Below are 16,323 nucleotides of genomic sequence, written 5' to 3'. Positions count from 1 at the left end.
TTTAAAAAAAAGTTTTTTTTAAAGAGTTTTATTTTCTTGGGCACCTGGGTGGCTCAGTAGGTTAAGCCTCTGCTTTTGGCTCAGGTCATGATCTCAGGGTCCTGGGATCGAGTCCCGCATGGGGCTCTCTGCTCCACAGGGAGCCTGCTTCCTCCTTTCTCTGTCTCTGCTTGCCTCTCTGTCTACTTGTGATCTCTGTCTGTCAAATAAATAAATAAAATCTTTTACAAATAAATAAAATCTTAAAAAAAAAAGTTTTATTTTCTTAAATACTAGTCATTTTCTTATGTATCCTATCATACTAGAATTAGTCTTCTCTTTTATCCTGTTGTTGATTTTATTTTTATTTTTTTTTTTAAAGATTTTATTTATTTATTTGACAGAGAGAAATCACAAGTAGGCAGAGAGGCAGGCAGAGAGAGAGGAGGAAGCAGGCTCCCTGCTGAGCAGAAAGCCCGATGTGGGGCTTGAACCCAGGACCTGGGATCATGACCTGAGCCGAAGGCAGCGGCTTAACCCACTGAGCCACCCAGGCGCCCCTGTTGTTGATTTTAAAGAATTATTGGCAAAAACTCAATGCCATTCAATTTAAAATTCCTTTCTATGATTTTGTGAAGAATTATGATTATTTATATGAAAAGTTTTCATACAATTATAATTTTTATTCACACTTTTACAGATAGAACTCAAGAATATGGATAAATAAAACTATATAGCTTGCATTTTTTAAATAAATTTTTTAAATTAATTAAAACAATTGTTTTAAGACATCAATCTTATTTATTAAATTTCTACTTTCCATTTTTAAACCTGATATTTGTTGAATCAAATTGAATCCAAGAAGTATCCATCCCTGTATATTGTATACAAGATAGCATAGTAAACAAGAATATCTACACTTAAAATAAACTGTTAATAAGATGGCTTCCCTTATTTTATTATTCCATCAAGTTGCTAAATATCAAAATTTTATGTTCCTGTGTGGATGTAGATAGCCAGTGATTAAAATATGCAGTAAAATATTTCTCTTAAAGGAAGGTTATGTATAAGTACCTAATTTGGTTTCACTGTCACCAAACACCACCCCAGATTTTAAATATTCTCATGGTATTGCAAAACTTTTTTTTTTTTTAAGAGAGAGAATGAGGAGGGGGAGGGGCAGAGGGAGAGAGCTCCATGGAGCCCAACACAGGGCTTAATCTCAGACCCTAAGATCATGACCTAAGCCAAAACCAAGAGTCCCAAGCTTAACCAACTGAGCCACCCAGTCATCCCTGAAAGGCATATTTTTTGTACTTAACAAAAGGATTTTATATTTCATAATAGAGACCTGGTTGTCAGAAGTGACCTTGGGGTGCCTTGGTGACTCAGTCAGTTAATCTTCTGACTCTTGATTTCTGCTCAGGTCATGATCTCATGGTCATGGGATCAAGGTTGCCTCCCCCAACTCCCCGCCCCATGGGGCTCCAGGCTCCAGGAGCCTGCTTGAGAGTCTCCCTCCCTGTCCCTCTGCCCCTCCTCCCAAGCACACATGAGCTCGATCTCTCTTTCAAATAAATTAAAAAAAGAAGGGGCACCTGGGTGGTGCAGTCCGTTAAGCCTCTGACTCTTGGTTTCAACTCAGGTCATGATGTCAGGGTTGTGAGATTGAGACCCACATCGGGCTCTGCACTTAGTGCAGAGTATGCTTGAGATTCTCTCTCCCTTTGGCCCTCCTGCTCATGCTCTCTCTCTCTCTGTCTCTCTAAAATAAATAAATAAATCTTAAAAAAATTAAAAGAAGATAGGGCACCTGGGTGGCTCATTTGGTTGAGTAACCACCTCTTGGTTTCAGCCCAGGTCATGATCTCTCAGGGTCTTGAGATTATGCCCCGCCTTGGGCACTGTGCTTGGCAAGGAGTCTGCTGGAGATTCTCTCTCTACCCTTCCCCTGCTCACACACTCTTTCTCTCTCTCTCCCTAAAATAAAAATAAATAAAATCTTAAAAAAAAAAGAAGAAGTTGTTACCTGTATACTTAGGTAAGGTTCTAGATCAAGCCTTCCTGTTTTGAAAAATATAGCAAAGAATTATTCTAAAGAAATAATATCTTGACTTTTAATAAAGTATATATTGCCTTTCAATATATTTCAACAATTGATCTCTTATGGTTCTCTACTTCTTTATATAACTGTAATTAATTATGTATGTTTATCTCATTTCTTGGCTTTATTTTAGAAAAATTGTTCAGAATTAAGATCATGTCTATTGTTTTCTATAGAATGTCCTATGATGCCTAGTACTATGCTTTGCACATAGTGAATCCTTATATTTTCACTGACCGAAGTTGTTATAGAGTAAATCTTCCATTTTTAAAGTAAATTTTGAAGTTCTCAACTTTACTTTCTTTTTGTTTCCTGATTACAAGAATAATGTATGTTCGTGTTGAGAAGTCACCCAATGATATGTACAGAAGTTTTATAATAGTTTGTCATTTTTAAGGTAGACTTTTTAATCTGTTATATTGGAATGTATAACAATGTGTTCTCTCTTTTTTCCTAGTTACTGGGCCATTATCAGAATTGCAAATAGCCTATGTATGCAGAGAAACTTTACAGGTAATACATTTGCTTATGTCGATAGAAAGGCAGTTCTAGTTTCACGATTGAAAACTATAAAATGATGATCTGCCCTAAAGAAAAAGAGTAAACCAAATGATTTTTCTGTTAACCTCTCATATTGTAATTTTGTAAGCCTGGTTCTTTATTTCTGAATGAGTCACAAGAATTCATTTAAACTGATGCTGGTTTAAACAGTGGTGATGTCTCGTGTTCCATTTTGTCAAGCTTGGTCCTCAGTTGCTGCAGAGCTAAGGAAAGCCACAGGTGTGAATTGGTTTTTGTGAATGAATCAATAAACTTCTTAATCGTAACAAGTTGTCTTTCCCTTTAAGTTTTATGACAGTAGAAGGAATCCTTTTGCATAAAACATGAAGTCTTTTACTGTTTCTCCCAAAATGAGAATAAATTAGCAAACCATAACCCAGAATGTTATCTGGAACTTCTAGTTCTATGCGATTATTAATAAGTATTATTGATAGCAGAACCCCATTTTATAGTTTTGGTCAGCATTGTATTAAATCAGAAGTTTCTTTGCTTCTTTCAGAACCTGTGAGAGCTTTTAGTGTGTTTAACCAGATTGTAACCCTTTAGTAAAGTGTAGAGTATGCGGCATTTCTCCCAATGTAGGTATTTTTTAGTGCCTCAAAAAACTAGCAAATAATAATTTTGTTCATATCCTTTAAAGCATTTAAATTCGGAATTAAGTAGTAGTGATTACATTTTTTATTTTGGTAATTTACAACTGATAATTGTTAATTAATGCTTCTATCCCTACATTTCCTAGGTCTTGTACTTTGTTTACAAGTGAAATTGATGTTCTGTATGTTATTTTTCCGTATTTTAGAAACTGGGAGATTGACTTAAGAGAAAACTCTAATTTCTAAGAGTTGGTTTCCTCATGCTTTAGAAGACATACCATGTCAAATCTGAGTGTTAAATATACAAAAGTAAATTCGTCATACATATATATATTTCTGTAATAGTCTCGTAACTTAGATATCTAATCTACTTTTTGTATTCACATAAAATACAAAACTAAGCAGACATCATAGCAGAGAATTGTTTACAGATTCTTTTTTTAATGTTAATTTCCTGAGGTCATTGCTTTAAGTAATGGATAGAGTACTAAATGGTAGTAAAAAAGAAAATGAAAACTTGAATTTGCATTCTGACCCTGGTATATGACTAACAATCTTTTTATGGTTCTAATTCTAAATCCTTACCAATGATCCTAAAATGATCATTGGTGAGGATGCCCTCCTAATGCCCATCTAATTAGTAAGATGCCCTTACTAATCTACCAAGATTAGTTCCAATTTTGAAATTCTATTATGCTGACAAACTTCCACCTTTGGTGTCTGTTGACAGATGAATGGAGAAGGCATAGTGTATATATACAGTGGAATATTATTCAATCATAAAAAAGAAGGAAATCTTGTCATTTGTGACAACATATTTGAATGTAGGACATTATACTGAGTGAAATAAGCCAGGCACTAGAGGCAAAGACTCCATAAGTTACTTATATGTAGAACTAAAACAGTTGAACTTACAAATGTAGAGAGTGGAATGAATGATGGCTACCAGGAGCTTGGGGGTCAGGGATGAGAAATGCAGAGATGTTGGTCAGGCTATAAAGTTGCAGCCAGATAGATTGACTGATGACTAATGTACAGCATGACAATAGTTAATAATACTGTACTGAATACTGGAAATATGTTGAGAGTAAATTTCCGGTGCTCTTGTTACAAAAAGAACCCAAACCAGTAACTATGAAGGGATGATATGTTAACTAGCTTGACTCAAATAATCACTTCACTATGTATGTCTATATCAAATCATCATGCTGTACATCCTATTACAAATAATTGTTATTACATAAAATTTTAAAAAAATAAATAAATAAGGGCAGAAATTGTCAGAATGGAAAAATGTAAGACCCAACTAGACGCTGCCTGTACTTTTATAAAAACACAAATAGTCAAAAGTAAAGAAAAAGATATATCATACTAACTATTAAAGGGGAACTTGGAGTGGCCATTATTAATATCAGATAAAGTAGACTTCAGAGCAAAGACTAACACTTCTTTAGGGCCACTTCGTCAAAGATGTAACAACCCTAAATGTTTAAGCCCCCAATAACATAGCTTCAAAATAAAAGAGCAAAAACTGAGAGAATTGTTAGGAAGATAGACACACAATTATAATCACATATACCCCTCTCACAATAATTTTGTGGAGCAAGTAGGCAGAAAATCAATACAACCAACCAGCTTGACCTAACTGACATTTCAGTCTAACAGTGTGATACATATACTTCTCAAGTACCCTTAGAGCATTTATCACGATAGACCATATTTTGAGCTATAAAATATGTCTTAATACATTTTAGAGGATTAAAGTAATAGAAAGTATGTTCTCTGATCACATTGCATTAAATTAAAAATTAACAGAAGTATTTCTGCAATGTCTCCCAATATGTGGAAACTAAATAAAGCACTGTTAAGTAACCATGGCTCAAAGAAGAAATCAGAAGAGAAACTAAAAAGTATTTTGAACCAAATGAAATGAAAACGTAACACATGAAGATTTGGGGTATTCCTAAAGCAATACTTAGAGGGAAGTTTATAGCACTGAGCACTTCTATTAGAAAGGGAAAAAAGGTCTGAAATTAATATCTTCAAATTCCACCTTAAGAAAATTTTAAAAAATCAAATTAAATACAAGGTAAACAGAGAAAGGAAATAATAAAGAGTAGAAGTCAATGAAATAGCAGAAAAATATGAAAAAATCAATAAAACCAAAATCTGATTCTTTGAGAAGATCAATAATCAATAAAATTGATCATCTTCTAGAAGAAAATTAAAAATAACAAATATTAGGAATGAACGTAAAGATATTACCACAGAATGTTTATATATATTCCCACAAAGGAAACTCCCAAGTCAGATCATGTAGATACATAAATTCTACCAAACATTTAAGAAAGAAATAATGTCAATTCTACACAAACTCTTCTAGAAAATATAGTGTAAAGAATGACCACTTCCCAAATGATTTTATGGACCAGCATTTCTCCAAAACCAGAATCAAGTAATACTGCAAGAGAACAAAACTACAGACTAATAATATCCTACATAACCACAGATACAAAACTTTAAAAGGAAAATAAGAGGTTAGCAGGGGTAATACAACAACATATTTGAAAAGATAATACATAATCAATAAGTAGGGTTTATCCTAGAATGCAATTTTGATGTAATGCTCAAAAATTATTTCAAGTAATTGACCATAGTAGCAAACAAAATGAGAAAACTGTATGATCATCATAAATAAAGAAAAAACATTTAGCAAAATCCAGCATTTATGCCTCATAAAGATTCTGAGCATACCAGGAGTAGAAAGGAACTTGTTCAACCTGATAAAGAACACTTATGAAAAACCTACAACTAAGTCATACTTAATGATAAAATGCTGTATGTTTTTCCACCAAAATCAATCAAACAGCGCAAGAATGTCTGCTCTCATCACTTCTTTTCAACATTGTACTGGAGGTTTCAGCCAGGGCAATAAAAAAAGATGAAATAAAAGGCATCCAGATGAGAAAGGAAGAAGTAAAACTATATTCACAGACCATATAATCATTTTTTAAATGATATAGAAATATATATAAATAATATATATAATATGTATATTATATATATGTATAAGTAATATATAAATATATAAATGATATAGAAATATATATAAAAAATTGAATAGAATCTACAAAGTAGCTTCTAGAACTAATAAGTGAGGCTATAATGTTTGCGGGATTCAAGATCCATGTACAAGATCAATTGGATTTCTATACCCTAGCAGCAGACAATTACAACTTTTATAATAACAAAATATACGACATTCTTAAGGGAATGTGTATGACAAAAGATATGTAAATCCATGCCTACTAAAAACTACAAAACTGATAAGAAAAACTAACAAAGACCTAAGTAAATGGAGAACTATACCATATTCATGGATCAGGAGATTAAACAGTAGTTACGATGCCAGTTCTCCCCAAGTTGATCTATAGATTCAGTGCAATCCCAAACAAAATCCATGGAAGCACTTTTTTTTGTAGAAATTGAGAAGCTCATTCTGAAATCACTGTGGATGTACAAAGAACCTGGAATAGTCAAACAACTTTAGAAAGGAACATAAAATTTGAGAGTCAACAGCAATTCTAAGACTTATAAAACTATATTAATCAAAACATAGTGGCATTGGCATAAGAGTAGAAAAGTAGCTCACTGGAACAAAATAGAAAGACCAGAATTAAATCTACACATATATGGACCGCTGATTTTTAACAAAGTTGAAAAGACAAATCATTGAAGAAAGTATAGACTTTTCAATAAATGGTATTGGAATAATTGGACATCCATATGCCAACAAATGAACTTCTGTACTTCATATCATATGTAAAAACCTAAAAGTAATCATAGATCTAAATGTTAAAACCTAAAACTAGAACTGCTAGAAGGAAACGAGAAAATTTTGTGGTCTTGAATTCAGCAAAGCATTTTCAGGCATAACACGGAAAGCATGATCCATAAAAGAAAATCTTGGTAAATTAGACTCTTAAAATTGAAAACTTCCATTCTTCTAGAGACACTGTTAAGAGAATGACGACAGAAACTGCAGATTAGAAGATATTTGTAAAGTGTATATCTGATCAAGAATACAATTGTATCCAGAGGACGTAAATAAGTCAAAAGTCAGTAATAATAAAAACAAGAGCTCAATAGACAAGTGGACAAAAGATTTGAACAGACACTTCTCTGATGCTGATTGGGAAATTCCTGACCAGCATCAGTGAGGAATCTATCACATGGGCCCTCTCCATCCCCTGTAAGGGAAGGTGACCGTGCCTGAAACAGTTTTTCTCTTGTTAATAACTTCTTGTCCCACCCTATTTCCTAGAAATTTTGTAAGACTCCTTGGAGCTCTCCTCTGCTTGATAGATGGGATGCTGCCCAACTTGTGAATCGTGCTTAATAAAGTCACTTGGAGCTTCAAAAACAAACAAAAAACAAAAACCAGACACTTCACCGAAGAATGGTTAAAATTAAAAAGACTGACTGTAAGAAGGTTAATGAGGATATGGATCACTGAAATTCTCATACATTGCTGGTTTCAATATAAAGTGGTACAGCTGCTTTGGAAAACAGTTTGGCAGTTACCTAAAAGTTTAAATTTATTACCACCATAGAATTCAGCCATTACACTGCTAGATATTTACCTGAGGGGGGTGCAAATCATATCAATACTTGTATATGAACCTTAATGGCAACTTTATTTATAAAAGCCAAAAACTGTAAACAATCCAAATGTCTATCCACAGGTGGATGTGTAAACAAATTCTGATATATCTGTACAAAGGAATACTACTCAAAGACGAATGAACTATTGATATACACATTAATGAGGAATCTCAAACTAATTATTGTGAATGAAAGGGATGAGACAAAAAAGAAAATACTATATAATTCAGTTTACATAAAACTATAGAAAATTTAAATCTGTAATGATAGAAAACAGACCAGCATTTGTATATAAGAGGGACTTTTGGGAGTAATGGATATGTTCATTATCTTGATTGTGGTGATGGTATTGCAGTAAAATATTTCTGATTTTTATCAGAAAATGAATTTGAAATACAATAAACATTATTAGTAAAAAGTAAAAAGATTTACTAATAAATGTAGGTGTTAAGTTTGCTTTTTTGCTAATGCATACTTTTTTTTTAACTTCAGGGTCTTGCCTATTTGCATACTAAGGGCAAAATGCATAGAGATATCAAAGTAAGTTCATTTAATATGCTTAAATTAATAATTTTATTGGAAGGAGTTTTATGATGCTAATTCAATAGTATTTATATTTATATTTTTGTTTTAGGGTGCAAATATTTTATTGACAGATCATGGTGATGTAAAATTAGGTATGTTACTTCAAGTTCCTCAAATTTTTTCCCAAAAAGATTGAATAAAATGAATTTTAAATGAGAATTAACATTGTACAAGTTTAATATTCATATTAAGAACCTCAGTAATATTCATGTTTGAGCCAGTAATTATATTCCTAAGACTGTTAAGGAAGTTAATCCTAAAGAAAAAAATCTATATTCATAGAATTATTAATTATTAATTATACATTGTAACAGAAAAAAGTACAAATGTAGGGCTAGCAATAGAAAAAACTTAAACTAGGGGGACCTGGGTGGCTCAGTCAGTTAAGCATCTGACTCTTGATTTCGGCTCAGGTCATGATCTCAGGGTCCTGGGAAGGAGCCCCACAAAGGGTCTGGCACTCAGCATGGAGCCTCCTTGTCCATCTCCCTCTGTTCCTCCGTGTGCTTGCTGGCTCTCTCTCCCTCTGTCTCTCTTTGTGTCTCTTTCTTATAAGTAAATTATAAAAATCTTTCAAAAAAAAAAACTGTTAAACTATAATAAATCCACTTATGGAACATTATTCAGTCATCAACATTAATAGTTAAGGAGAATAATAGTTGATTCCCTGAGGTGTTAAATGATAAAAATGAACTATATGTATATTTAGTTTTTTACAGTCATGTGTAACAACGATTTAAAAAGTATAGAGAAAAAAAAATACTTTCTTTACTAGCACCAAAATACTACCCTAGTTGTGTTAAAGTAAAAGGCATCTAGGTGGGTGGTTTATTTTTTTATCTTTTTTCCCTAATTAACTTCAATGTGTTTATCATTAATTTTTTATTAACTTGGTTCTTTATAAAGTATGTTTCATTCTGGTAAAGTGCCAAAAAATGATTTTCCTTTAATGAATGTTGTAAACCAAGCAAGAAAATATTTAGGTACTCAATTTATATACATTTCCTTAGCATTACTACTGCCATGCCTAAGGGTAAAATTAATGCCATTTTCTTACAGTAATGCCATGCCTAAGGGTGAAATTTAGAAATGTGGGTAACTTTATTGAAAGAACTAAAATTTTTATTCAATCTTTTTCCTAGCTGACTTTGGTGTGGCTGCAAAAATAACAGCCACCATTGCAAAGAGAAAATCTTTCATTGGCACTCCCTACTGGTAAGATATTATTATGATTAGATTTTGTGCATTTTCATTTCTTCAGAGTTGGTGATCAGCATAGATACTTAGTGATACAATTGATAGTTTAAAGTCTGGAAATTTGCATGCTCCTTGATATTGTCATACTTGTGATTGGGTTAGGGAACTTTGATACCCATTTTTATTGTCCAGCTTTCCCTGTGTTAAAGTGCTAATAATTCCTCTTGTCCCTGGAGTTTTATATTAAGAGGACTCATAGCTATGAGATTTTTTTTTAAAAAAAGACTCTTATTTATAATCTCTTATCATTTTATTAGCCTGCTTTTGGTATTGATTCTCTTTTAATCCAGGACTTCACTTTCTGGTTGTTTAAAATTCATGCATCTTACCAAGTACTGACAAAATGATCTTTCTAAAACACTGCTTTCATCAATGAAGATAGATAATTGAAATATAATACAAAAGCTAGTAATAAGCCTTAATATATAAAATAATTTAGTGAACATTATAAAAGGTGACAGTTAAAGTTTGTATGAAAGGTTGGATTTTTAAATATGCAGTGTTTGGGTAACTTACTATTTGGAAAGAAATTTAAAGTCGCTCCATACCTCTTACCTAATGCCAGAATAAATTGTATATGGAAATAGTTAAATATAAAAGTGAAACCAAATGAACTATCAGTGACTGTCTCCTTTAAAAGTTGAGTAAGCCAGGGTGCCTGTGTGGCTTAATCAGTTAAGCATCCAACTCCTGGTTTCAGCTCAGGTCATGATTTCAGGGTTGTGAGAGTGAGCCCCTTAGCACAGAATTTGCTTCAGATTCTCTCCCTCTCCCTCTGCCCCTTTTCCTGCTCCCTCACTCTCTTTCTCTAAAATAAAATAAATAAAATCTTAAAAAAAAAAAAGAATTGAGTAAAGCTTTCTTGTCATAAAAACAAAACATTAAAGGGAAAAATTGATAGATTTAACTACATGAAAATTTAAAGTTGAACACTAGGTTGAACAAAAGTGGAAGGCAAATAACAAATCAGGAAATATCCACTAAAATATGACAAAATAGGGGCACCTGGCTGGCTCAGTTGGTTAAGTCTCTGCCTTTGGCTCAGATCATGATCCCAGGGTCCGGGGATCAAGCCCCACGTCTCACTCCCAGCTCAGTAGGAAGTCTGCTTCTCTCTCTCCCTCTGACCCCTCCCATCCCCCTGCTTGTGCTCTTTCTCACAAATAAATAAATCAAAAAAATTTTTTTAAATGACTAAATAGGTTTTAATATCTTTAATATTTAAGTTCTTAATAAATCAGTAGGATGTATTTCATTAGAAGCAGAGTTATTAAAATAATACATATGAAGTACGAAAATTGTCTCCCCTAATGATGACCAAAAATGTAAATTAATCAAACAACACCATTTTTTTCCACTGAATTGGAAAATATTTGGAATCACAGGTAATGCCTATCACTGTCACTAAATATTTGACAGTGAAAGTGGAAATTGTCAGAACAATTTTGAAGGATAATTTGGCAATAATGTTTTTCAGAAACCTTTAACAGTGTTTATGATTTTTAGTCTGAATTCTGCTTGTAGTAATTTATCAGAGAGACACAAGATTATTATATGAAGAACTTTATCACTGTACTTTAATAATGAAAAACTGAGGGAAGGTATGCACGTGTAAGAAGAATTAGTTAAGGAAATTATGTATGTTTATTCAGATCTATGGAATAAATTGCTGGTATTAAAAATCCTGTTGTAAAAGGTAAGTGGTCAGTGGATAGGCTCATGATATATTATTATTCAAAAAAGCAAGATTAAAAATAACATGTAAGATTAAAAGTAGCATAGTGCCATGTTATAGAAGATACATGTGTGAGTAAAACTTATGGATGTAAATAAATGAAAGAGTGGCTGTCTTTGAGTGGGATAATGTTTGACTTGTTTTCTTCCATATAGTCTAAATTCTCTTTGTCAACACATATCAATTGTACAACAGGAAAAATAAAGGCCCACTAAATATCACTTAAGTGAAAATTGAAAGAAAACATAGCAAAGTTAGATTATGCCAATTTCCTTCCTCAGTCTCTTTCTGTGATTGTCCTCCCCTGTGAACATTCTTCTCTAGTCAAAATTTTTGTACCCTGATTATATTAGGTGTTATTACCCCCCCTAGTATATCCGTCTGCTCTGTTTATCTTAAGTCCTGCCCTGTCTTAAAAGTGGTGCATACTGTGCCTTTCTTCACACATGGTAGACTGAGCAATCATAGCTTGGCTTCCCACTGTGCCAGGAAGTGCAACACTCCTGGTCGACTTGGTGCTACACTTATCTACCACTACTGATTCTGGTGGGCAGAAGAGCTGAAACCCATATGCTTTCTTGAGGTTCCAGCTCAACTTCTATGAAACTTGCATTTTGTCATTTTGTTCCACAGTAGTCATTATTTTCTTCTCTTTACTTCTATATCCATTCTTATGTACATAGTACTTCATACAGCAGGTACATCTACATATTAACATTTTTAGTGTATGTATTTTATATCCCTAACTCCCTTTAAGTTGAGAGACATTGTTCTATGTAACTTTTTGTAATCTAAATACATGTAGAGGGAACCTCCAGGGGTGCCTGGATGGTTCAGTCAATTAAGTGTCTGCCTTCAACTAAGGTCATGAGCTCAAGGTCCTGGGATCATGCCCTACATTGGGCCCCCTGCTGGCAGAAAGTCTGCTTCTCCCTCTCCCTCTGCTTCTCTCCCTACTCATGCTCTCTCTCTCAAATAAATAAATACACTCTTTTAAAAAATAAATAAAAAATAAAAGCAACTTCTACCTTGTGGATATTTAACATAAATTAGTTTTAAAATAGTAAACAGTAAAAAAAAGAGTATTTCTCCTTAATATTTATACTTTATAACTTCAAATGCCATCATTATATATATCACTGAATCCCAAACAATAACTAAAACTCAGCTACTAAGTTCTATCTTAGATACATTCACAGTTATTTGATAATAGCTCTACTCCAATACCCACAAGCATTTCATACTCAAATCAATCTCTTCTGTCAACCCGTTTCATTCAGTCCCCTGTGTCCCTGCATTTGGAAAGCCCTTTATCTTTTTTCCCTTGTATTTTTTAAATAGGCTTCGAACTCATTCATCTGACTCTGTTTTTATCTCCTCTCATGTCCTTCACATTGCCATGAGTTTTAGATCAAGTTTACCCCCCAGAATTACCCTGTTTTCACAATAAAGTCTAAGCTTCCTTATATAATCAGTAGGCCATTCATTATCTAGCTCCTACCTCTGAGGTTCATTTTGCAAATACTTTTGAGACCCTCTCAAACTAGCTGTGGTGAACAACCAATTTTCTAAAATTCCCTGCTCATGATAGACTGAAATTTTTTTAAAATAAGTTAGAAATTAATTACTAAAAAATGATCATGTTATTTGGACAAAAGTTAATACTCTCGGGGCGCCTGGGTGGCTCGGTGGGTTAAGCCGCTGCCTTCGGCTCTGGTCGTGATCTCAGGGTCCTGGGATCGAGCCCCGCGTCGGGCTCTCTGCTCAGCAGGGAGCCTGCTTCCTCCTCTCTCTCTGCCTGCCTCTGCCTGCTTGTGATCTCTCTGTCAAATAAATAAATAAAAAATCTTAAAAAAAAAAAAAGTTAATACTCTCAATTTCTGTACTTAACATAAACTCATAACAAGCAGTTTATGGCTCCATGTAGGGCTGTAGATCATACATTGAATAGCACTGTCCTATCATCTTTCCAGGTGTTCCATGCTCTCTGTCTCCCTGCATTTGCACTTGTTTCCTCTGACTAAAATGTTGAGGCTCTTCACCCTGCCCTAGCTCCCTGCTGATTCATTCTCACCTCCTTTGGGAACATTTCTGACCATCATAGAGATTTAGGTATTCTTTTCCCATATTATATGACAAGATTCACAAAACAGAAACTAAAGACCAACACAAGTTTTCCTCAGAGCACGAGTCTTCAGAGAAGATCCCAAGATTTTTAAATACTGAATTTTAAAAGCGTATACCTATATATATACTTTCTTTACTAAGTCTTTCCTAGTAAACATCTGTCAGCCTCTTTCCCTATAGTTCAGTGAATCTAACAAAAAATAGCAGATTTCCTATCACTTTTAAAAACTAAAGATGTTATATTCACTGATTCCCTCTAGGATGGCCCCAGAAGTTGCAGCAGTAGAAAAGAATGGTGGCTACAACCAGCTCTGTGATATCTGGGCCGTGGGAATAACAGCGATTGAACTTGGAGAACTCCAGCCACCTATGTTTGATCTCCATCCAATGAGGTGTTCTTACTATCTACAATTATATAGTTATTAATAAAATCTTCGAGGAGAATGAAATATTGATAACCTGGGTGTTCCCAGCTCATTTTCAAATATGTCAAAATAGTAAAGGTGTTGTAAGGGACCTAGGGGTAATAATTGCACCTAACATTTGCTCTCTTTTATTGCTGTTCTAAAGCAGCATGGGATGAATTGTCAGTACTATTTGAAGATTTTCCGTAAAACAAATCTTTAACAATCATACTAGAACATGGCAGTTATCATTCAAAAAGCTTTTTTAAGTCTTTACATTCATTCTTCCATCAATTGAACCTGTTTCTTTTTCTGTTCTAAGCTAAATTATAACCAAATGATGGAGGATGCAGATGAGATTTTTTTTCTATTCTTTTTTTATTTTGTTTACTTTTCTTCTGTCAAGGGATAATGAAGAGGTAGCTTTGCTTAGCATTATTAGTATTTACATTATAGGACATATTGTCTCTCAGAAAAAATATTTGAGAGCGTTTGAAAGGATTTTTAGTACTTTGAAGGAAATTATAAATTGTGCTAAAATTTGAACTGTTATATAGTATAAAATTGAAATGAAAACGGAGTGGGGAAAGTGTTCTTCTAGCATGATGGATAGTAGATTAGTATATATTACATAAAGAATTCATTTAGTGACTCTATGGGCAAAAGATAGATTGTTTATGATGCAAAAGATACAAAGAAACTTGAAAAACTATTTGACCTCATAAGTAAAGATACACAAGGTAAAAGATACCTACTTTCAGCTGGAATGCCATTAAGTAGAGACCTTCAGGAAAATAACTCGATATTGTTGTTATGGGCAATACAAATGTTTCATTGATTCTGCTACTTGGAAAATTATACTTAGGAGATAATCCAAGAAAAGGAAAAGCTAAGAATTACCTATTTTGGGTTAATAAGGGAGAAAAACCTAAATGTCCAATAGCTAGTAAATTATGCGGTTTAAAAAAATTTTTTTTTTAGTTGGTGAATTGTTAAGCAAATTCTTTTAGCTGTTAGTGGCAACTATTACATATGTATAAACCAAAGCAACATGAAAAATTGATTATTAGTGAAAAAGCAATGTAAAATTACCTAACGTAATTATAATAATTGGTTAAATAAAAACTAAAGAGCAGAGGATTTGAAATAATGTCTCAGGGTAGTAGTAATATAATCTTTATATAGGAATCATTTCATTTAAAAAAAAATAAAATATCTTTGATATTTTAAAAAGGACTAAAGAGTTTGCTTAGAAACCTGTAAAGGGTTTTGTAGAAAATATTGAAATAGAGCATTTTAGAATTTCCTTCTTAAATCTTCCATCCTTCTGCCCCCACAGCCCTAGAAAATGAGTCAAGGTGAATTCATAGAGAAAGTCCTCTTGCATATTGACTTCTACATCATTCATAATGAGAAAATGTGGAAAATTATTATCTGAAAGAGGGGAAAAGACTAGGAAGTACATATAATTTGCCTGTATACCCAAAATAATTATAGAGACAAATCTTCCATTAAGCATACAACCTAATGTTAGAGTAATATATCATCTCTGTGTTACAGAATGATACATAATTATATATACTTGTGCATAAGATACAATGCTAGTTATATATGTTAACAGTATTGTAAAAAAAACCCTTCTCTAACATTTGGTAGCTTTACCTTGTGAATAAGAGCTTGTTTGAAATTTAAATATCCTCTCTATACCTAGGAGAAATTTTCTATAAGATATCTGAAATATAAAAAATTTGATTTCCAGGGGTTCCTGGCTGGGTCAGTTGGTAGAGTATGTGACTCTGCATCTCAGGGTTATAAATTAAAGCCCTGTGTTGGGTATAGAGATTACATACATACATACATACATACATATTAAAAACCACATTATTGGTAAACTTTAAAAAAATATATCTTTTTTAAAAAATTTAATTTCCATATTCCATACCAGTTTTCATCAGTGCCTACATATTTAATAATTTGTATAAATGCATTACAGAATATTCATTCTGATTATTAGATGAAGTGATAAAAGTATTTCAGTATTGCTCTTTAACTGAAAATTTTATTCCAGGGCCCTCTTCTTAATGTCAAAAAGTAATTTTCAGCCTCCAAAACTAAAGGACAAAACAAAATGGTAAGTTAATGAATGTATAGATAGATTTATAGAATTTTACAGATGAAAAGGAGACTCGTTCAGTTCCCTTATCTTATAGACAATGAAACTGAAGCCTAGAGCTATTAAACAGTTTTCCTGTTATGTATCTAATTTACTTGCAGAGCTGTGGCAAGGATATAGGTTTATTTTCTTGATAATTC

At 33.1% G+C, this 16,323-nt stretch overlaps 1 protein-coding gene across 2 annotated transcripts in view; it reads left to right on the top strand.

The window, feature by feature from the left end:
- LOC111139307 (mitogen-activated protein kinase kinase kinase kinase 5) overlaps positions 1–16,323 on the top strand; it is a 106,932-nt gene that overhangs the window by 43,587 nt on the left and 47,022 nt on the right. For both annotated transcript variants that reach the window (XM_022491576.1, XM_022491566.1), the window contains exons 5-10: positions 2,541–2,596; positions 8,395–8,442; positions 8,537–8,579; positions 9,630–9,702; positions 13,867–13,998; positions 16,079–16,141. In XM_022491576.1, coding sequence (XP_022347284.1) covers positions 2,541–2,596; positions 8,395–8,442; positions 8,537–8,579; positions 9,630–9,702; positions 13,867–13,998; positions 16,079–16,141 — 415 coding nt within the window. The remainder of the gene's footprint in view (positions 1–2,540; positions 2,597–8,394; positions 8,443–8,536; positions 8,580–9,629; positions 9,703–13,866; positions 13,999–16,078; positions 16,142–16,323) is intronic.

This window comes from Enhydra lutris, unplaced genomic scaffold (genome assembly GCF_002288905.1).
Source record: "Enhydra lutris kenyoni isolate GAN:26980312 unplaced genomic scaffold, ASM228890v2 scaffoldscaffold4, whole genome shotgun sequence".
Classification (NCBI taxonomy): Eukaryota; Metazoa; Chordata; class Mammalia; order Carnivora; family Mustelidae; genus Enhydra; species Enhydra lutris.
Note: the sequence above shows the minus strand (reverse complement) of the source record. Positions and strands in the feature narration are given on the sequence as shown.